Here is a 21,387-nt window from a genome sequence, read left to right as displayed (position 1 = left end):
TGTATTCCGGACACAAGCTCATCTCATTTCACAGCCTGCCTTCCATTTTCTTAACAATGTCTGTCAACTAGTAAAAGTTCTCCTTTAATTCTCAAGTCCAGTTTACTGATCTTTACTTGGATGGTTCCGCCACTTGTGTCCCAGGAAATCTTTTCCTAACCTGCAGGCATAAAGATCACCACCTGCTTTCTACATTTACTCTTTGCTTTTAGGACCGTGACTTCAGGGTCACTGCGAGTGGGACGCACTTGCACTTCCGGGGCCTCTGCAGCCAGTGTCTGCCATCCCACGGCGGGCGGCCAGGTGCCCTGTCTCCTAGGAGGCCGTCCAGCAGCCTGTGCTCCAGCCCCGAGATGTCACCTTCTCTGGAGAGGAGCCCTCCCCCACGTGTGAGCAGGCACTGAGGGCGCGGACTTCTCCTAAAGCTAATGAATGTTCACACTCCTTCCCAGCAGGGCTGAGAGTCTAGAGACTGCAGGGAAGACCCACTGTGTTCGCCTTACTCTCCTGCCCCTAAATCAGGAACCCGAAACATAAAAGGGAAATTGTAAGTTCACGTGCAAGGGAAGAGAAGACCCTAACCACGCAAAACAGGACAATGTCTCCGGCAGATTCCTGGTCTGAAACTACGCTCCGGGAGACCTTCGCAGGCACAGCCGCATTTTAAAGAGCCTGACTTACGAGCGGGGGTGGTGAAATCCGACGAAAGGGAAGGGACACCTGCCCACGATGCTGAGACACCATGCCCTCCTCCTCTCTGCTGTAAAGGCAGCACTCACACCATCCCACCCCAAAGTGCTTCAACCTGATTTGGAACAAGTCGGGCTTTGCCACATGGGAAGTCACCCCTGGTTTCCGTGGTAAGAGCATGGGGACCATATTCCAATCATATGGAAAGTGACACGGTCAAGGGAAACAGAGACCCACCATCGCAATGCGGCACCTGGAACCCGTCACCAGGACATTCAGACATGGAGCTGTCTGATGAACAAGCATCGCGCATGCCACTCTTCCCTGGGGAGCCCCCAGACCCATCCTTCCTCCTACCCCACACCCCTCCTCCACAGCTCGGCCCCCACCGCCAGCCCCACAGCAGCCCAGCAGGCACTTTCCTCCTCACCACCCATGGCATGTGGCCACCAGCCCATCCTCTCCCCAGAGTAGGGCGCCCTGGTTGGGGAGGGTCGCTTTCCAACGCAAGCACCAAAAATCATCCCTGAAAGTCCCAAAAGGCCCCAGGGGCTCGGGCAGGGCCAGTTCCCTCAGGCAGCAACACTGGTGTTTGTCACCTGAACCCCAGACCAAGGAGGGGGCTTGCCCTTGGGGGGTCTGGCGCTCCAGAAATGCTCTTCTCAGAACCCTGGACTCACTCGGGACCAAGAAGAGTGACAGTCCATCCCGAGGCCTGGACAGGGCAGGAGTCTCCCTCAGGCCCTCCCTGCCGGGATCACGGCCCCAACCTCCCATGGAGGCTGCTCCCCGACAGCACTTCCCCAAATACCCCCATTTGCGATAAAAACTCTCAATGACGGAACAGAGCTGAACTTCCTCAACATGATAACCTACAAAAAACCAACAGCTGACATCATACTCAACAGTGAGAAACGCAAAGCTTTCCCACCAAGATCTGCTACAAGGCAAGAATGTCCCCTCTCATCACTGCTTTCAACTAGAAGTCCTGACCAAGGCAATAAAAGAAAAGGAAATAAAAGGTACGCAGATTGGAAAGGAAGAAATAAAGCTGTCTTTGTTCACAAACCATATGATCATCTATGCAGAAAACCCAAAAGAACTGACAAAAACCAGACAGACAACTCCTGAAACTAGTAAACGGTTACAGCAAGCTTGCAGGATACAAGGTTAATACAGAAAATTCAATTGCAGGACTTCCCTGGTAGTCTACTGGTTAAGACTCCGCACTTCCACCGCAAGGGGCATGGGTTCTATCCCTGGTTGAGGAACTAAATTCCCACATGGGGACTTCCCTGGTGGCGCAGTGGTTAAGAATCCACCTGCCAATGCAGGGGACACAAGTTCGATCCCTGGTCCGGGAAGATCCCACATGCAACTAAGTCCATACGCCATAAGTCCATACGCCACAACTATTAAGCCCGCGTGCCACAACTACTGAAGTCCACACACCCTAGAGCCCGTGCTCCACAACAAGAGAAGCCACTGTAATGAGGAGCCCACGCACCACAACAAAGAGCAGCCCCTGCTTGCCGCAACTACAGAAAGCCCACGTGCAACAGCAAAAACCCAACACAGCCAAAAAAATTAATAAAAATTTTTTAAATAAATAAATAATAAAGTTCACACAAAGAGGAGGCAAAAGACACAGAACAGCCACCACAACACTGAAGGAGAAGAACAAAGTCGGAGGACTGACTCCCCGACTTCAAGGCTTACTAAAAGCTACAGTAATGAAGACAGTGTGGTGTTGGGGAGAGAACAGACACACAGATCAATGGACCAGAACAGAGAGCCCAGAAAGAGACCCACGTAAACACAGTCAACTGATCTTGGACAAAGGGGCAAAAGCAATGCAATGGAGAAAAGACAGTCTCTTCGACAAATGGTGCTGGAACCACTGGACACCTTCCGCAAGCAACAGATGCATCTAGACACAGACCTCACACCCTTCGCGGGAATTAACTCAAAATGCATCACAGACCTAAATGCAAAGTGCAAACACCTAGAAGATAACATAGGAGAAAACCTAGATGACTTGGGCATGGTGATGCCTTGTTAGATACAACACCAAAGGCACGTAAAAGAGAACACTGATAGGCTGAACTTCATTAAAACTAAAAACACCTGTTCTACAAAAGACACCATCAAGAGAATGAGAAGACAGGCCAGAGACTCGGAGAAAATATTTGCAAAAGACACATCTGATAAACTGTTATCCAAGATACACAAAGAACTCTTAAAACTCAGTAAGAAAACAAACAACCCAATTAGAACCGGGCCAAAGACCTAAGCAGGTAACTCAGCAAAGAAGATATACAGGTGGCAAATAAGCACATGAAAAGATGCCTCCCGCAACATGTCATCGGGGAAATGCAGATCACAGCAATGAGATGCCACCACACACCTGTCAGAAAGGCCAGAACCCAGAACACTGACACCAGCACATGCTGGCGCGGGTGTGGAGCGACAGGAACTCTCATTCGTCGCTGGTGGGGCTGGGAAATGGCGCAGCCCCTCAGGAAGACAGTTTGACAGTTTCTCACAAAATGAATCACACTCTTCCCATATGATGCAGCGACTCTGCTCCTTGGTATTTACCCAAAGGAGCTGAAAACGTACGTCCACACAAAGACTTGCACGTGAATGTTTACAGCAGCTGTATTCATAACGGTCAAAACTTGGAAGCAAGAAGATGCCCTTCAGCAGGTGATGGATAAAGTGCGGTCCATCCAGACAGCAGAATATTATTCAGCCCTGAAAAGAAATGAATTATCACGCCGTGAAAAGACATGGTGGAACCATAAGTGTATATTGCTACGTGAAAGAAGCCAATCAGAAAAAACGACACTACCATATGATTCCAGCTATACGACGGTCAGGAAAAGACAAAACTACGGAGGTAGAGAAAAGATGAGGGTTGCCAGAGGTTGAGGAAGAGGGATGAACAGGTGAAGCACAGAGGACTCTGACGGTAGTAGAAATACTCTGGACGATACTGTAACGGTGGACACACATCGTCATACGTGTGTCCAAATGCACAGCACGCACAGCACCGAGCGAAGCCTGATGTAAACCACGGGCCCTGAGTAGTGATGCTGTGTCAATGCAGGTTCAACAAACGCATCATCGGGGGGGGGCGGGGATAATGGGGGAGGCTGTGAACGTGGGGGCGGGCGAGGGGAATGTGTGAAATCTCTACACTTTCCTCTGGATTTGCTGTGAAACTAAAAATGCTCTTTAAAACGTGTCTTTAAAAAAAATCTGCTTTTGCTAGTACTTGGAGAGTCCAGGGAGGTGCCCCCAACCCCCCCGAGAAGCTGCCTCTGGCTGGCTGGCTGGCCAGTAGAACAATCTCCTCCCCCACCAAGACCCACTAAGCCAAGAGTAAAGGAACCTAAGTGGTACCAAGCCCCCAAGAGAAGGAGAGAAGAGACGGGGAGGAGATTCCGGGAATTCCCTGGCAGTCCAGTAGTTAGGATGCAGGTTTTCACCGCTGTAGACCCGGGTTCCATCCCGGGTCAGGGAATTAAGATCCTATAAGCAACTCAGTGCAGCCAAAAAAAGAAAAAAGAAAAAAAAAAGGAGATCCCAACCAAGGAATGAAGGAGGAAAAGCAGCCTCCAGGCGGAGGAGCAGGAGACAGGTCTGCCCAGCACCCCCAAGGGCTCAGCGAGGGATGCGCCTGCCACAGGGACCACAGACGGGGGGGGGGGGGGGGGGGCAGACAGGACCATCCGGGCAGCACACAGCAGCCATGTGTCCAGGCTTTCGGCACAAGAACTCATGGCTGGATGATCCTTTCCTAAAACACAGACGACGTTCTGGCATCAAGAGGTCCCACCTAGTCCCACCCAACCACCCAGGGATAAGGGACACCCAGGCACGACCTCACCCTGTTCAAGCCCAGACAAGCCAGGACCACCAGACATGTCAAGAGAGGCTCCTACCGGCGGGCGTGCACAGCTGCTCCGGGCCACAAGCCCTCCCGCATGCCGAGGGTCAGAGGGCTTCCTTTCTCCCGGAGCAACTCCAGAGCTGGGGAGACGGGCGCCCACCACCGGGGAGGACGCACAACACAAACGGCCCAGACCAGAGACGCCGCTCCCGACAAGCTAAAGGAGCCCCAGGGAGAGCAGAGGCGGCAGACGACTGAGATGGGAGGACGTGACACACAGACCCCAGCACGCTGTCCTCACCCTGGAGAACCGGGGCGACCTGGGGCCCAGGCTCGACGGCAGGGCCGGGGGCACCTGCCCCGGGAGACCCGAGTGGACAGGTCCTCCGACCGGGACGGGCTGAAGGCCCAGGTCTGCGGTGAGCCTGGGACCCGTGCATGTCAGACCCCCGGGCAGAGTTGCCACAGCCTCCTCCGGAAGCTCCCAGACAACAGCTCCAGCCGGACATCAGCCCCGGGAGGCAAGGCGGGGTGGGCGCAGGGACCCCGCACGCCGGCCAGCGTGGCCTCCTCCAGCGGCGGGCTGCACCCTCCACCCCTCGGGGCCGGCCTGCTGCAGCAATCGCTTGTCTGAGCTCCGCTATCCAGTGTCCTCCTTTCACTCTCAAAACAGTTGCTGCTGCGCAATTGCTGGTCCGTCATCCTCATGTGAACAGTCTAACATGGCCCCGCGGCCAACTCCGATGGACTCTTGCTCTCCAACCGCCCGCTTTCTCACGGTGACACAGTGCTTTGTGGTAGGCAGGCCACAGTGCACCCCGTCCCCCTCCCCGCCCCTCCCAGGGAAGGAGGCAGGAGAGCCCACCACCTCTGTCTGCAAGTGCCCCCTCCCCACCCCCCATCTGGCCACCCAACTGCCTCCCACAGCCCTCCCCCCCAACACCTCTCCCCACTCCATCCACTGCAGATGGGGCTCAGCCACTTGAGCTCCTCTCCCTCCCTCATCCCGAAGGCTGGCTCCACAGGGTCCTCAGCCTGGCAGACACTGCCGCCCTCTGGCTCAGCATCCCTCCCCCAGCGACCCCCTCCTTCCCCGCAGCCTACCAGCGGCTCTGGCCCCTCCACACTCCCAGTCCCCAGGTACACGTCCACGAGCCCCAGGCAGCCTCCCAGCACTGAGCAAGCTGTGCTGAGCCCACAGCCACAGCCGCGACGGCTCAGGGTGATCTGAACATGGGTGAGGGACCAACGTGGATATAGTGGGTTAAAGGACGTTACAATTAATTCCATCTTTGTCTACACTCCTGTTTTTTGTACTTCAGTGCTACTAGAAACTTCAAATTTTACATGTGGCTCACATCACACTTCTACTGGAGAGCTCCGCTCTAGGACCTCCAATCGTTAAGAAACAAGCCCAGAAACAACCAGAGACTGAGACTCCTGAGACTCCACTCTCACATCTCCAACCCCGCCCCCCACAGTCCCCAAGCACCAAGTGCAGTCCTAACACCCCAAGGGCCCTTCCTCACCTTCCCCTCAGGCTGGCCCGTTCCAGTCACCAGCCTCCAGGGGCCCAACCCAAGGGCAGCTCCACCTTCGCCTCCCCGACAGGTGAAGACACTCACCTCCCTGACACGCTCCTGACCCCATGACTGCCCCCACCCCGTGGGCCCCTGCCTCCCTCTCTCCTCCAGCATCCTTTGCTTGTTCCACCTCGAAGTGTCAGAGGGTCTCAGAGCACATCTCTTTTCTCCCTGGCTAGCCTCCCCAGCCCTGAACCCACCTCTGCATTTGACTCACGTCTCAACTGTCCCCGATACTCACTGGGTATCTGGTGGACAACCCGAACCCAAATGTCTGAACCAAGTGCGTGAGTTTTCGTGAGCAAGTAACTGACCTGCTCTCAGGACCGCCCCAGGTTGCTGGGGAGGGGCAACGCTTCCTAGGCTGACGATTCCTCCCAGGACAGGACTCTGGCCCCTGCTCCCCTACTGGAGACCCGGGCAAGGTGAGCAGGGCTGAAGAAGCTGTGGGATCCCCACAAGACAAAGTACCACCCGCCCTACAGGAGGAGGACCCCTGTACCATGACACGCAAGGGGCCAAGGTCCCAGAAGATGGCCCACAGCATGGCTCTCTCTACAAAGTTACAGCAAAATCAAACACATGGTTCAGCAACTTTGAGGAAGACGCCACAAGCAGGAAGGACGGGTAAACGAGGGCATGGTGACCACGCGTGGGGGCAATGGCTGCCGCAGCAGGGGAGCTGGGGGCCAGTCACGTGGGCGGCGGGCAGGGACCCAGCTCTCCTGCCGGGGCGTCACAAATGCTTACTAACCTGCCAAGTGACCAGGGACTGTGACCAATCCAACTCTAACGCATCTCAGATGCAAGCACACTTGTCCTGTCCTCCACTGGCCTCCGTCTCAACCCATGGCTTCCTGAAGCCTCAGCCTGTTGGCTGAGTGGACAAACCACAAATGCCCCCAGGCCTCCTCGACTCAGCCGCAAGCACCGCCATACGAGTGCCATGCTGATGCCGTGGTCCAAGAGGAGCGAGGCACAGGCCATGCCCCTGCCCGCAGGTGCCCCTGCCTGGCTGACGAGACCACAGTCAAAACCCACAGGTAACCAACAGGAAGCCTCACCTGTACGGGCTCAGAGCCACCTGCCCCGCTGCTGCAACCCATGGAGACAGGCCTCAGTGAGAGAGACGCGGTCCTGGGGAAGGGCCTGCTCCGCCCTGGGGGCCACAGAAGCCAGGGTCCAAGAGCACCGTGGCAGGGGGAGCTGACAACTGCAGAAGTGTCCAGAGAGTGACGTTCTCAGCAAAGGGGAGAGTGCCACGACGTGCGGCTGCGGCCTGGGCTTGACCCATGAGGAAGACAGCAGGCGTGCGCGGGAGCCGGGTGGTGGGGGCCTACGACCCCCGCGGGCAGGCCCACGCCTCATCCCGAAGCAGCGAGAATCCATGGAGGTCCTTACGTGAAATGGTCCCAAGCAGAGGGCACCTGAGTGACCGCGACCACGCCCTCCCACGCCTGGAGCTCCACAAGACACCGTCCGCGACCCCACACGGAGCAGCCACTCGTGATCACATCCAAGAGTTGGCTGGGAAAGTTTTAAAATACACATGATTATAAGAATAAACATTCTAGGGATATACCACCCAGAACAAACGACTGTTAATCATTGTTATGACGGCCCTGGGTCTCTTTAAGAAAACTCAAATGGCACAGATAAAGGCAAAGGCCCCCTGCCCAGGGGTAGACCCGTACCGCATCCCACCCCCCAGCAGCCACCTCCGGGGTTCCATCCATCCTCGGGACGACCGCCCACATGTGAAGGAACACACGACACACACAAGCGTCCACGGACAGCCACGAAAGTGGGCTCCCACCGGGCTCCGCGCCGCCTACGCACGCTGTGCTCCTGCCGTCTGGCCCTGCTGGCCCGGAGAACGGAGCCCAGGGCTCCGCCAGCTCCGCCCGTGTCCACACATCCTTGCACACGCCTGCCTCACCCCGCCAAGGCTGGGCCAGGGACACAGCCCTTTTCTCTAGGGAGGCAGGTCCCCAGCAAGTCAGCAGCCCCACTCATGCCAGGAGACTCTGCTGACGGCCCCAAGGTCGCCAAGCCAACACCCTCGCCAAGTGTGGCCTGAGAGACCCCCACGGAGGTGTGTTTGTGAAACCCCCACCGTTCCAGGACCAGGACCAGGACCCGAGACAGCACCCAGTGGTGGTTCCCCAGCTGCTCAGCGTGGAAGGAACGCAGGGATCGGTCCGCGAGGGCCCGAGGCCAGGCGCCGAGGCCCAGAGCGCCCGGGAGCCTTGTCTGGACCTGCACACTCACCAAGGAGCTCAGGTTCAGGGATCTCTCCCCGCCTCCCCACGGCCCAGCTGCAGGCTGTACACATCACCCTGGGACTTTAACAGCGGACCTTCTGAGCTGAGTTTAACTGCTAAACACACAGCTAATGGCACCAAACCTGACTTGTCATCTAATCAGTCTAGAGCAGCAGAAAAAACTCTGGAGCGTCCAGAGCTGAACATAACAGACAGAACTCGTATTTTGAGAAATTACACCAGGGGAGGGGGTGACCAATGACACTGCATCTCACAAATGTCACACTCGCCCCATCCCCGCCCGCACACACTGACCTACGGCAGTTCAGCAACGCGACCGCATCAGAAAGGCACTCCCTGAGGACAGGACCATCCTGCTTCAGCGCAAGGTTGGACTTGAACCTGGTGCTCAGTTAATACTTGCTGACCAACCAGTGACCAAGCTCTCGACCACAAGGCCACGAGCAGGGCTGCTGACTGTCCACAAGACTGCCCCCAGGCACAAGCTGAAGGAGCCCGCGGCCTCTGCCATCAGGAGAAACGTCCTAGGCCTCGAGGCCAGGGTGCCTCCTGACTGTTTACTCCTCCCGGCCAGGAGGGTGGCCTCGACCAGAGCACCTACGGCCAGTGCAGAGAAAAGCCCGCAGGTGCCGTGAGGGGCCTTTAAAAGCCGGGACCGCTGAGCACAGTTCCTGCCTCACCAATAAGCCTGCGGCCAGGGCACTCCACGCCCTCCTGCACCTGGGTCTCCAGACTGGCAGCAGGCACACTCGCCCGGGACAGCTCTCGCCACGCGAATTTTTCCCTGTGAAAACCCTGGTCCCTGTGCAGCAGCTGCTCCTAGTCAGCACAGCCGGGAGGGGTGCACAAGAAGGAGGGGGGTGCCCTGGAGGCCCAGCCCCTTGGTAAGGGGCCACTGGGTCCCTGAAGAGCCGCTCACCTCCACAGTCTCAACATCTTCATCAAGGGAGGTCATCTTCATGGGACTGTCCAGCTCCGGAAACCTACACAACTCTGCATCTATCCATCTGCACGGGGCACAAAGTGGAGGGCTGCAAACCACCTGAGCTCATCAAGGAGCACGTCGGAAGTAATGAAGTTCATTGTAAGCTATTTTCGTAAACAAAGAGGCCAACAGGCCAGGGGATAGTGCTCCCTCCATGACAACAGCCGACATCATAAAACACTCTTCAAACTAGTGCCCCACGTCTTTCTTCCCTAAAGACCCGGCAGCATTCAGGGCCACCCCTCCCTCCTGACCCTCTGCCCTCCCCGCTGTGCCCCAGCAGGGGGCTGCCCACGCCCCACCTTCTCCCAGGAGGTGGCCCTCACTGGCTGGGTCTGCACTGAGACTCCCTTGGGGGTGACCCCCCATGACCAATACTTCCACTCAATGCCATGACTCCCAAATTATGACCTCTTCCAACCTCTCTCACAAGCTCCTGCCTTATATTCAACTACCTCTGACGTTTCCTCTGGAAATAGGCACCTCAAACTTCACGTGTCCAAACAAGCACCTGGGTCCCCACCCCTAGTGCCCACCCAGGGAATGTTCCACCTTCTTCCGTGTCACCATGGTCACAAATCTCAGTCCCGCCAGGATGCCCTGTCCTCGCCTCTTGTCTCGAACCTATCAGCAAGTCCACAGCACTCCACCTCCACACCAGCACCCCAGGCCCGCTACCTGCCCTCGCCTGGACGCTGCCGTGGCCACCAGCACCCCCTGCTGCCCATTCTGCCCCTGACCACCTCACCTCTGCATCCCATGGTCCACAGACACAAAGTGCTCTCAAAACACAGTTCGGGACTTCCCTGGTGGTGCAGTGGTTAAGAATCTGCCTGCCAATGCAGGGGACACAGGTTTGATCCCTGCCCCAGGAAGATCCCACATGCCGTGAAACAACTAAGCCTGTGCGCCGCAACTATTGAGCCTGTGCTCTAGAGCCCGTGAGCCACAACTATTGAGCCCATATGCCACAACTACTGAAGCCCACGTGCCTAGAGCCCATGCTCCACAACAAGAGAAGCCACGGCAATGAGGAGCCCCCGCTCACCACAACTAGAGAAAGCCCGTGTGCAGCAACGAAGACCCAACACAGCCAATAAAATTAATTAATTTAAATAAAAAAACCGAACCACCACAGTTCGGATTCTACCGCTGCCTCCTGAAAACCTTTCAAAGCCTTCCCAACGCACCAGGAATAAACGCAAACCCCCAGCACACCTGGATACACAGCTCGGTGACCAGCCGGCCCCTACCTGTGCCCCGTGGGACCCACACTCGCCCACTGCAGCCCGGGCCCTTCTCCCTGACCTGCCCTTGGGCCCTGCACTGGCTCCTCCTCTGCCTGAACCCAGGTTCCGGGTAGCACATGGCTCCCTTCTCATCTCCCAGGTCTCACTCGCCCGCTTGGAAGGCCTTCCCAGTGCGGTGCCTTCTGGTCTCTCGTCCTCTCCTCCATCAACTTAAGGCAAGAAACCACTGTCTGCTGCCCTGCACCACAAAGCTCCCTGACAGCAGGGGCTCTGTGGGTCTGGGGGCCCCCAGCCCGCACCCCGGCACCCACAGCAGCCTGGTTCACTGGCTCGGTCACACCTCGAAAGCCGTGTGCGATCAGGCTGCCACCTTCATCAACCAAGGGGTTCAATTAACCTCACGTGGTTGAAAACATGCAACGTAAAACTAGATACAACTTTCTAAAGATAATCGTTAGAACGCTATCGACTTCTAAAAAGTTGTATTTTGCCCACGTTTTGTGGTTTCAAAAGTGTAAATGGTCAAGACCTCCAGAAGACAACCTGTACCAAAGGCTTGAAGATGCTCACCCCAGCCGATGCGCACAGAGTGGACACAGGACAGCCACCTAAGGGTCATTCACGACAGACCAGTGGACATCAGCACAGCAGCCTGTCACGGGGGCCTGTGACGAAGCGTCAGCCCAAGGCAGTGGGAGACCAAGCGGGCGCAGGGAACGTCACAGATCACTGAGGGGGGAGCTGCACTGAAAACTCAGGCAGGAGGAGGCGGCACAGAGCGCGGCCCCCATGACCCCGATTTCGTAAAAGTCAGAAGTACTTCTGCACCCAACACAGGCTGAGGCAACGCCGCCAAAACGGAACCATCTGACAAGGTGAGCTTACAAGTGATCTGTTTTCTTCCTTATACTTTTCTTTCCAAACCTCCTATGAGGGGTAAAACTAATTTTATGATCAGAAAAAAACAGGTGGGAAAAGAAATCATTTTCTTGTGACTATCAATTTTTATAACAGTTACATTTTAAAAATCAATCAAGAAAGCTCTCCTTTTTAATTCTTCAAATAACTGTGATACTTAAAATGCTACTACTTTATAGTATCTTTACAAGATCGAACAGGCACAAAGCAGGCCTGTCTCTCCTGTGCTGAGCGCACGAACGCCTGGCGTCCGTCCGCATAAACCTATGAGCTCCCCTGTGAGAGGTGTAAAAACTCCTTTAAACACTTTTCCTGAGCCGTCGTCCACGCACTTGAGCACAGAGTCTAGGAGCGGAAAAGCTGCCTCCCCCCCTCCTCCCCACGATGCTGAGACGCAGCCGCGTGCACGGTCCGCACCATCCCCTTCCTTCCCCAAGGCTCCCCGTCTCCTCGCTGACCCCACAGGCCTCTCTGCCCTCTGTGGAGTGTTCAGCCAACACCTGCCACTTGGACCGGTGGGCACATACCTGGCAGGCCACGCCCAGCACTGGGGAGGAGGGCTTAGGTCTCCTGGCTACTAGAGTCCTGTCCTGTCCACTCAGTGTCCACTCAGACCACGGACCCCTCTCCCAACACAAGTCACTTGAAAGCTAGAACCACTTGCCCCATAAGTTCTAAAATCTGACACCCAATTTGATATGCTCATAAGGATCGTTTTAGGATTTCCCAACCTCTGGAGCTGGAAAGTATTTGGAAAAAAGCCCTCGAGGACACAAGTTCCCCAGTGTCAGCAACCATATTCCACACCCCTCCTCTTCACCTGGTCACGCGCCTCACGAGTTTGGGTCTCAAAATCAGTGTGCGTCCCTTCCTCCTAGGCCATGTGGAAGAGGAAGAAAGTTCCCATCCAGGCTCTGACTTCAGGAGGGCAGGACAAAAGTCCCACTCGGCTTCACAGGCCTGCAGGGCTGCAGAGGGGCTCTGAGCTCACACGCCCTGCACCACGCCCGGCTCACGATGCCCACGCCGGAGGGTGGGGAGCTCCCCGGCCTCCATCCCCAGCCTCCACCCACTCCCGTGCAGCAGCGCGGACAGGCAGGCAGCCAAACAAGGAAGCCGCACAAACGGGTGGCATCTACGCACGTCTCAAATTGGGGGCAGGGGAGGAGTCTAAATTGTGGACAATTTTTACATCTCTTTAAGGTTTTAATCCCTTGGTGCAGCTATCCGAGGATATGTAAAATTCAACATTTTTAACTCAAAGCGTGCATGCCCTACCCTAGAAATGTAAAGCTTCCAATTTTCAAGCATAACTTTATAGCACTTGATGTACTTCACGGGGTGTTAAAGAGCAATTATTCTAAGTAAGAAGTTCTGAAGTGCACGTGTTTGTAATTTACAGGCCAGGAGCCACCGTCCCCTCAGCCCCAGCAGGAAACAGCAGTTCAGTCACCTGCCGGCCGCACAGCACCCAGGACCGAGGGTCCTGCTGCAAACGGCTCCCCTCTCCTGTGGTTTTCCTACTTAGTCGGCCTGTTTTCTTACCATCGAAGGCCTGAGTAAACGAAGCGTCGCCGACCTGCAGCCTGAGACACATCTCAGAGGTGAGAGCCCCCAGCAGTCACTGCGTCAGCCGAGGCCGCTGGGCGAACCTGCGTCCTGCTTGCTACCGTCAGGAGAACAGGGAACGCTGCTTTCAAGAACTACGCAAAGGACCCCACGTCTCAGGCAAGCTGCTCCAGAGTCCTTCCAAGTCTCTGCTTCAAGATTTTCAAAAACCGTTTTAATTATGTTTGATCAACTCACGTATGACTAGTGATTTATAAAAAAAGCTTTCTTCAAACGTATCATTTAAGATGAGGAGAGCGTACATTCACACGCTGAAACGGGCTCCGGAAGCGGATCACGGACCACGTCACCTTACTACGGTTTCAAGGAACAGGTGCGCCCCTGCCGCCCACTCCCGCTGGGCCGCTTCCTCCGAGGGCAGGGTCTGAACCCAGCCGGTCCTGTTCTGACCACACACCACTGCTGGGGGGCCCAGCTCCCACCTGTCAGAAACTCTACAGGTATCTAAGGAGCCCAGGCTCCACCCCCTCAGTCCAGGAGACAAGACAGCCGCCCACTGGCCAGGAGACCACTTTCCTCATCGCTTCCGTCCAGAGCCCTAACAGATAAGGGCCTACCCCTCATTAAGAGTACTCAGAAAGGGGCTTCCTAGGTGGCACAGTGGTTAAGAATCTGCCTGCCAATGCAGGGGACACAGGTTCGATCCCTGCTCCAGGAAGATCCCACATGCTGTGGAGCAACTGAGCCCGTGCGCCACAACTATTGAGCCCATGCGCCTAGAGCCCGTGCTCCACAACAAGAGAAGCCACGGCAATGAGGAGCCCGCGCGCCACAATGAAGAGTAGCCCCCACTCACTGCAACTAAAAGAAAGCCCGCGCACAGCCAAAAAAAAGACCCAACACAGACAATAAAATAAATAAATAAATAAATTTACAAAATACATGCAGTGCAATAAAAATTTTTAAAAAAGTACTCAGAAAGTTGTCTCTTCAAACTCTGATGATCCCACCACAAGGGTGGGGCTCCATGCACAGTGAGAACAGACACCCCGAAGGGCCTAAGGGACCCCCTGCCCGGCTGTCGCCAGAACATGAGGATCATCAGCTCCAAAAGACACCCACATGTGCCTGAAACATCACCCTAGTCCATGTCGCCAAGACGGCTATGTCCGCCCTGAAGGCGGTGGGGCAGCCAGAACCGAAGCTGGGACGGGGAGCGAAGAAGAGTGACCAGGTGCTCGCCCACCGAGGGACTCCCCTCCCAGTTGGCGGCGTGGAAGCAAACTCAGAGACGCTACCTCTGTGCTATGCTAAGCAGACCTCCCAGTGCTGGCCGGGGACAGCTCCCCCAAAGTTACTTTCTTCTTTTCAAATGCCACTGTTATCTAAGCATATCAAGAGGAAAACTCGGTCAAGGCCTTTGGCCTGTCCCCTGCCCAGGTCCACTCTCTCCACAGACAGCTGCACCCTCTTGTCCCCCATGTCTTCCAGGACATGTCTCCCAGGTCTACGGCCCACCTGTGACAACCTCAGAAACTTTCTCACTTACAGAACCAGAGTTAGCCACCATGCCAGACTCCCCGGCCACTGAGAACCTGTCCAATCTGGGCATGGTTTTGATGGAAACAAAACTGTCTTTTAGACTTGGAAACCAGTTAGAAACGTAACTGAGCTGAGACAGCGTCTGAATAAACGCTACTTGAAGGTAGTGTGTACCATGCATCCCAATGCAATTTCACAGCAATTCACAAAATGCTCAAGCTCACTTTCCACCTGAGGAAACTGAGGCTCCAAGGAAACATACATTCTGTCCCAGGTCAAGAGTGCCTTCAAGGAACAAAATCTAAACTCCTAAGAACATCCCTTGTGCCACAGCACTTCTGCCAAAGTCAGCCCCCAGACGTCCAGTGCCCAAAACTCTGGGCCGCCACCCAGCTCGGGGCAGCCCTCCTGGAACTCAACCCGGTCCACACAGCACAGTTGGCTACCCTGGACTCTCCTTTCTCTTTCCCCACCACCCAATAACTCCATTCACCAAGGATGGGAGCCCCTGCCCCAGACCTCTGTCTTCCCAAGCACAGCAGCCTCAGGGGTGTTCATTTTAAGTCAACCCCGTGCAAATGTTCCCGAAGCTGAGGTATCGAGAAAAGGTGTTCTGTCAGGGAACGAGACCCTGCACTTCAGCCAAATCTTAGAGCCCCGGGAGGACAAATTCTCTGTGAAAGCAGAACAAACAGACACACACTACTGAAAATGCAAGTGTGCCAAAAGATAACCTTTAGAAATAAGCATCTCTAACATAACACTTATCTGAAAAGATCTCTTAAAACCGTTTGTGCACATGCTAATTTTGGTGTCATATCACTTTTCTTTTCTTTCAACTATAATCATAATATTCCTTGGATGTTATGACTATTCTAAGCTGTACAGAACTAACTAGTGCTTTTCACTATCCTTGGGACCACTACCTTTACTGCAACAATCTCTCAGAAGACTTACATGTTCCTAATATTCCCCACAGCAGATAAAGCTGAGACTCCGATACCTTTAAATGAGTAAGTTAATTACAATAACATAAACACCTGTTTACAAAACTGTCGCGACAAGGAATACCAAGACTGAGTTTCCTGACACCAAGTTCAAGACGCGCTCCCGGTGGGCTGTGGGGATGCAGTATGCCAGGCCTGACTGGCCCTCAAGGACTCAGTGAAACCTCTGTCCCTGTTTCCCCCCTCGGACTCTGACCTACCTACGGGAAGGGAAAGCACTGGGAGGAGCAGGCTTCTCTCACCCACGTGCCAACTGCCAACAGTCTGCTATTTCACCTGACACCCATGTGCAGCTTTGAAAACTCTGCCCACCCCTAATCCCTCAGTACTAGCAAGAATGAGTTATCAACTGAGCAATAGTTATTTTTACAAGTTTGTTTCACCTCCGCTTTATACATTTTGATGATGAAAGAGTTTAAGGACGAGGAGACATCAAGTAGAATTTAATATTTTCTGATCGATCAATTATGAGGTAGTTAGAATATTCATAATCTGTCACTTTGACTTACAAAATTAATTTGTACTATTTAAGAGAAAGTACTTTGTTGTGGGGCACTAGTAGTAGTTTTAACTATACTTTTTATACTTCTGTTATTAAAATGAAGGAACAGAATTAATCAGAGCTCTGAATCAGCAGATTTACTGTGGGGGGATGGGAGCATGAGGAGATAGTGTGAATCTTTTATTTTCTAGAAAGCATTTGGCCCCTTTAAAGCACAGCTCTCAGCATTTGTCACCCAAATGTCACCATGAGCTGTTCTCTGCTCTCACACACGGGACTAATGCAAAGATTCGTGAGAACTTGCGCAAAGAGTCAGCACCTTTGCAGTTTTCTTCAAGGAGTCACCTACAGGTCACATGCAGACATCCCTAACACTGGCCGCTAGATCTACAACAGCAGATGAACGTGAGTCCCGGGTCAACCATGACAAAGATGACAGAGGTGCCCTTTCTGAACCACAGCTTCCTCCCCCCAGAAGAGACAAGGTAGCTAAGAAGGCTTCACCCACGCAGAGGCTCAGACCAAAGGGATCCAGTCAACCCCGACCTACCACACCTACAGGCATCACCGGGGCACGAGGGGCGGGGGACTCCTCCCCGCCCTGGGAGCCAGGCACAGCGCCAGCCTCACAAACTTTAATGAGTCACAAACTTTACAGAGGAGTTCACACCAGTTTTCAATAACAAAAGTGCAGGGCAGGGAACCGTCCTTGCTAAGAGTAAGACAAGGGCTGAGGACCACTGAGGAGGTGCTCTAACAACTAGCTAAAAAGTATTCTGACATTTTACATAATGTTCTACAACCACGAATTCCCTGTTTTTAACCTCACTGAAGATCAAACACATTTTCCACGAAAAGGTCAAACACACACAGTGAGCAAAATAAAACCTTTAATAAAACCGTCCTACAAACTCAAAAACAAACGAAATGTGTCGTAAAGGGGCACCTGGCACCTCGCAGGAAACTGAGTTCACATCACCTCCTCCTCAGAGCAGGGCTGCCCCCGCGACCACCCCAAACACACCGCTCTTGTCCCGAAGCTCCCCCCCGGCGGCCCCTGTGACATCAGAGCCCTGCCAGCGTCCCGCGCTCCGCACCCCACGGCACGGACAGCGAAACCTGCCTTGCAAGACGCTGAAAGCCTCTCAAGGTGACCAACAGCTTTGCAGCCAGCACGAGGGGCACAGACGCAGGAGGAGCTGTTTCCACCGCTCCCGCCGCCGCACACGCTACTAACCGGCGGGGGAGGAGCTCGGGTCCACGCAGGAGGCGGCGGCGACGGAGCGGAGCCGGGGCGGCAAGCCCGGAACAAAGCCGGGGACACCGAGGGCCGCGGGGGCCTCTCGGGGGCCAGCCTGAAGAGCCCCAGAGGGCTGCCGCCAGGAAGGGAGATGGAGCGCGGACGGAGGAGGCTCCCTGTCCCCCTGACCCGGCTCTACCTCCGCGGGACCCGCCGATCGGAGAGCACGTGCCCACCGCTGACTTCACGGGTGATCATCAGAGAAAGCGGGCGTCCTCCCAGGGAGGACACCGCGCGGAGCGACTCGGTGACCACGGGAAGTGCTGAAACACGGCCGCAGGCAGGCACGCAGCAAGATCTCGGACAGGAAGAGCGTGCGCCCCAGGGCTCCTCCAGCCTCACCTGGGAACTCTGCCATCCTGGTGGCAGCGGGGGAGCGAAAGCTTTCCACGCGGCCTTGCCCAGCCTCATGGAAGGGGCGTCCCTCCGCTGACCTCACCGGGAAGGGGGGGGGTCCCCAGCCCACTGCCAGGGGACACCAAGCACAGCCCAAAATAGTACGGGAGCAGGAGAGTTCAGTGAGGACACAGACCACGCGCCTGATCCCAGAAACCAGAGAGAGAAGCGCGCAGCATTGGGAAGCCACGGGCCCAGACCGAACAACCCAGTCCGTCGTCCCCGGAGCGCCGGCTGCTACCGCTCGGCGCCGTGGGGGGACCGGCAGGGGCCCCCAGGGCCAGGAAGGCAGGAGGGACCCACTCGCCGGACCGGGAGCCCCGGCAGAGTGGCTCTGCCGCGCGGAGGGAGACCTGAAGCCCGGCACCGCGCGAAGCAGGAGACCCCGCTGCCACATCACACACATTGCCGCACACACGCTCGCACGCCCGGGACCCGGGACCGTCCCGCGCCGGGGCACGGGCGCACCCCCCGCTCGCGGCCGGCCCGCGCAGGGCCCGCGGCCTCGGCGTCCCGCCAGCCCGGCAACTTCCTGGACGCCCGGCTGCGGAGCGCACGCCCCCCCGCCCCGCGGCGCGGCCACTCACCTGGGGGCAGCTGGAAGTTCTGGATGTTGGTCGGGTTCTGCGGCGGCTGCGGCAGGCGTGGGGCGAGGACCGTGGGCGTCAGCGTGGCCCGGATCCCGCCGGCGGCGGCCGAGGGCGTCCTGGGCAGGCTCTGGGTCACCGCGCTGGCCGAGCCCTTGGGCAGCCCGGTGGGGGTGCCTGGGGCCGGCGGCGGGAGGCCGGCGGCAGCGGCGGGGGGCAGCGCCCCTTGCATAGTTGGCCCGAGGATCATGCCGGCCCCCGCGCCGGCCGGGCAGCTGGCCGCCAGGGTCTGCGGCGGCGGCGGCGGCGGCGGCGGCGGCGGGGGCGCCGGCTGCAGCGCGGTCTTGGGCGAGTCGGCCTTGGCCACCTGCGCGGGCGCGGCGGCGGGCCCGGGCTGACTGTTGGTGGCGGGCGCCGGGGCGGGCGCGGGGGCCGGGGCGGGCGCGGGGGCGGGCGCGGGGCCGGCGCTGCCGCCGTTCTGCGCGGCCGCCGGGGGTCCGGCCGGGGGGCCGGGCGGCCGGGCCAGGCTGGCGGCGGCCGGCGGCGGCGGCGGCGGCGGCGGGGCGGCGGCGGGCGCGGGGGGCGCGGGGGTTGCGGCGGGCGCAGGGGGCGAGGGGGCGCGGGGCGCGGGCGCGGCGGGGGCGCCGAGGAAGGGCGGCGTCTGGATGACAGTGGCGGCGGCGGGCTTGGGCGGCGGCGGCGCGGGCGCGGGCCCGTTGTGGAGCAGGCTGACAGCAGGTGCGGCGGCGGCGCGGAGCGAGTTCCCCAGCGCGGCGCTCCCATTCAAAGTTTGCGCGGCGCCGGGGCCGCCGGGCGGGCCGTTGCGGGCGGCGGGCTTGGCGGCGGGCTCGGGCGCGGCCGCGGCCCCCGGCGCGCAGGCCCCGGCCGCGGCGCCCGCCCCGGCCCCGGCGCCGGCCGCGGCGGCCGCGCCGGCCTCGAGCGCGCTCAGCTTCACGACGGGCCCTGCGGGGACAAGCGGGGCGGCGCGGTGAGGACGCGGGCCCGGCCGGCGGCCGCCCGCGCTCAGGCCGCGCCGCGCTCTACCTGCGGGGGGCGGCTCCGGCGCCGCTGCGGGCGCGCCCTCGGCCGGCACGGCTCCGGCTCCGACATGGTTCCCGAGCGCGCCGGCGGCCGCGGCCCGCGCCTCGGGCGCGCGGGGCGCGAGGTGGTGGTGGTGGGCCGCGCTGGCCGCCAGCTGCGACTCGAGCGAGCCCACCAGGTCGCTCACCACTTTCTCGTCCACCTCGCTGTTGAAGAAGACCTCGTCCAGCAGATCCGAGCCCGCCGCCATCTTTCCTCCTCGGCCCGCCGCCGCCGCCGCTCGGCCGGCGCTGGGCGGGGAGGAGGCTCCGCGCGGGCGGGCGGGCGGGCGGGCGGGCGGGCGGCCGCGGGGGCGGGCGGGGGGCGGCGCGCGCCGGGCGGGGCGGGGGCGGCGGCCGGGCGGGGGGCGCGGGCGGCCGGGCGGGGGGGAGGGCGGTGGCGGCGCGCTGCGCAGGCGCGGCGGCGCGCCCACCCCCGCCCGCCGCCCGGCGCCTCGCCATTGGCCGCGGCGCCCCCCGCCCGGCCGCCCGGCGCCTCGCGATTGGCCGCGGCGCGCGCCTAAAAGGCGCGGCCAATGGCCGTGAGCGGCAGAGGCCGGTGCGCAGGAGGGCGGCTGGGGCTCGGCGGGCGGGCTGGCCGCGGGTAGCGGGCCCGGCGCCGTCGGACCGGCGGGGGTTGGGGGGTCCGGGCTGCCGGACGGGCCGGGGGCCGGCGGCCGGGAGGGCGAGACGGGCGGGGTCCGTGGTCGGGGCCTGGGTGGGGGGGGCGGGGGCGCGGCGGCGGTGACTGGCTCTTTGTCTCGGCTCGCTCCAAAATGGCTGCGGCCGGAGCTGACAGGAGAGCCGGGCGGGCGGGCGGGCGGGCGAGAGAGCGGGGACGCCGTGCTCCCGGCACCCCGACGCCCCTCAGTGGAGCCGCCGCCGCCGCCCGCGGCCCCCCGGCGGCCCGGGCGGCTGCGGGCCGGGGCAGGGAGGCGGCCTGGGCGTCAGCGCCATTGCTCCCCGGCGGGCGCGGGCCCTGGAGCTCGGCGCACCGGGCGGGGCGAGCGCGGGCCTGCCCCTCGCCCCGGCGCCTCGGTCCGCCCGAGACTCGGCGTTTCGCGCCGCGAGGGCCGCTGCTCGGGCGGCGGGGCGGGGCGGGGGTCGGCGCCCGGGGCCGCGCCGGGGTGACTCATCTCCGCCGGCGGCGCGGCCCCAGGACGCGAGCGTGTGTAAGTGGCGGCGCGGGCTGGGAGCAGCGGCGGCCGCGGGGAGCGTGCAGCCTGGAGGCCTTCCTCGGGTGCTTGTCTCGCGTCCTGTCGTTTGGACGAAGTAAGTTATCTGAGATGACTCTGCGAGCACCTGTGTAGGAAGAGGTCCCGTCAACTTCTCTGCTGCGTTTTTTGTTTTTATCCACCAAAAGATGGTATCCTGGGACATGCCTAGTGGTTCTCTTTTCTCCCCTTTTTTTTGGAGGGGGGGACCCGGAGAAGTGCCCCTGGCCTCCGGCCTCGCTCCCGCTGAAGAGGCCGCGCCGCAGGCACACGGGCGGCAGCTGTGACACGTGAACGACCTTTTCCACCCGCCCAGCAAAAGAGCCCGCCGGCGCCCCGAGCCCAGCTCGCCCGGCGAGTGTGGACCCTTGAGCGCGGGGCTTGGCGCCTGGAAAGGGGCCTCCGCGGGCCGCAGTGTCGGGGGGAACCCTGCAAAGAGAGAGCTGGGATTTTGCGCCTGAACTCGAGTGCCCAAAAGGCAGGAAGGGAAAGGGGGGGAACAAACCTGGGGTGGGGGGCCTTGAACCCGGGGTAGCTAGGCCCATCCCCACCGCCCCTTGAGCCCAGCGGGGGCGGACGGTC

At 58.9% G+C, this 21,387-nt stretch overlaps 1 protein-coding gene across 1 annotated transcript in view; it reads right to left on the bottom strand.

The window, feature by feature from the left end:
• The window catches only part of TAF4 (TATA-box binding protein associated factor 4), a 70,249-nt gene extending 50,379 nt beyond the window's left edge, over nucleotides 1–19,870 (bottom strand). Inside the window, exon 1 of the mRNA XM_057702811.1 lies at nucleotides 18,513–19,870. Within this exon, the coding sequence (XP_057558794.1) occupies nucleotides 18,513–19,803 (1,291 nt within the window). The 5' untranslated portion in view covers nucleotides 19,804–19,870. The remainder of the gene's footprint in view (nucleotides 1–18,512) is intronic.
• Nucleotides 19,871–21,387: the final 1,517 nt, after the last annotated feature.

This window comes from Hippopotamus amphibius, chromosome 12, assembly GCF_030028045.1.
Source record: "Hippopotamus amphibius kiboko isolate mHipAmp2 chromosome 12, mHipAmp2.hap2, whole genome shotgun sequence".
In the NCBI taxonomy this organism is placed as follows: domain Eukaryota; kingdom Metazoa; phylum Chordata; class Mammalia; order Artiodactyla; family Hippopotamidae; genus Hippopotamus; species Hippopotamus amphibius.
The sequence above is the reverse complement of the archived record's forward strand: the minus strand, read 5'-3'. Positions and strand labels throughout refer to the sequence as shown.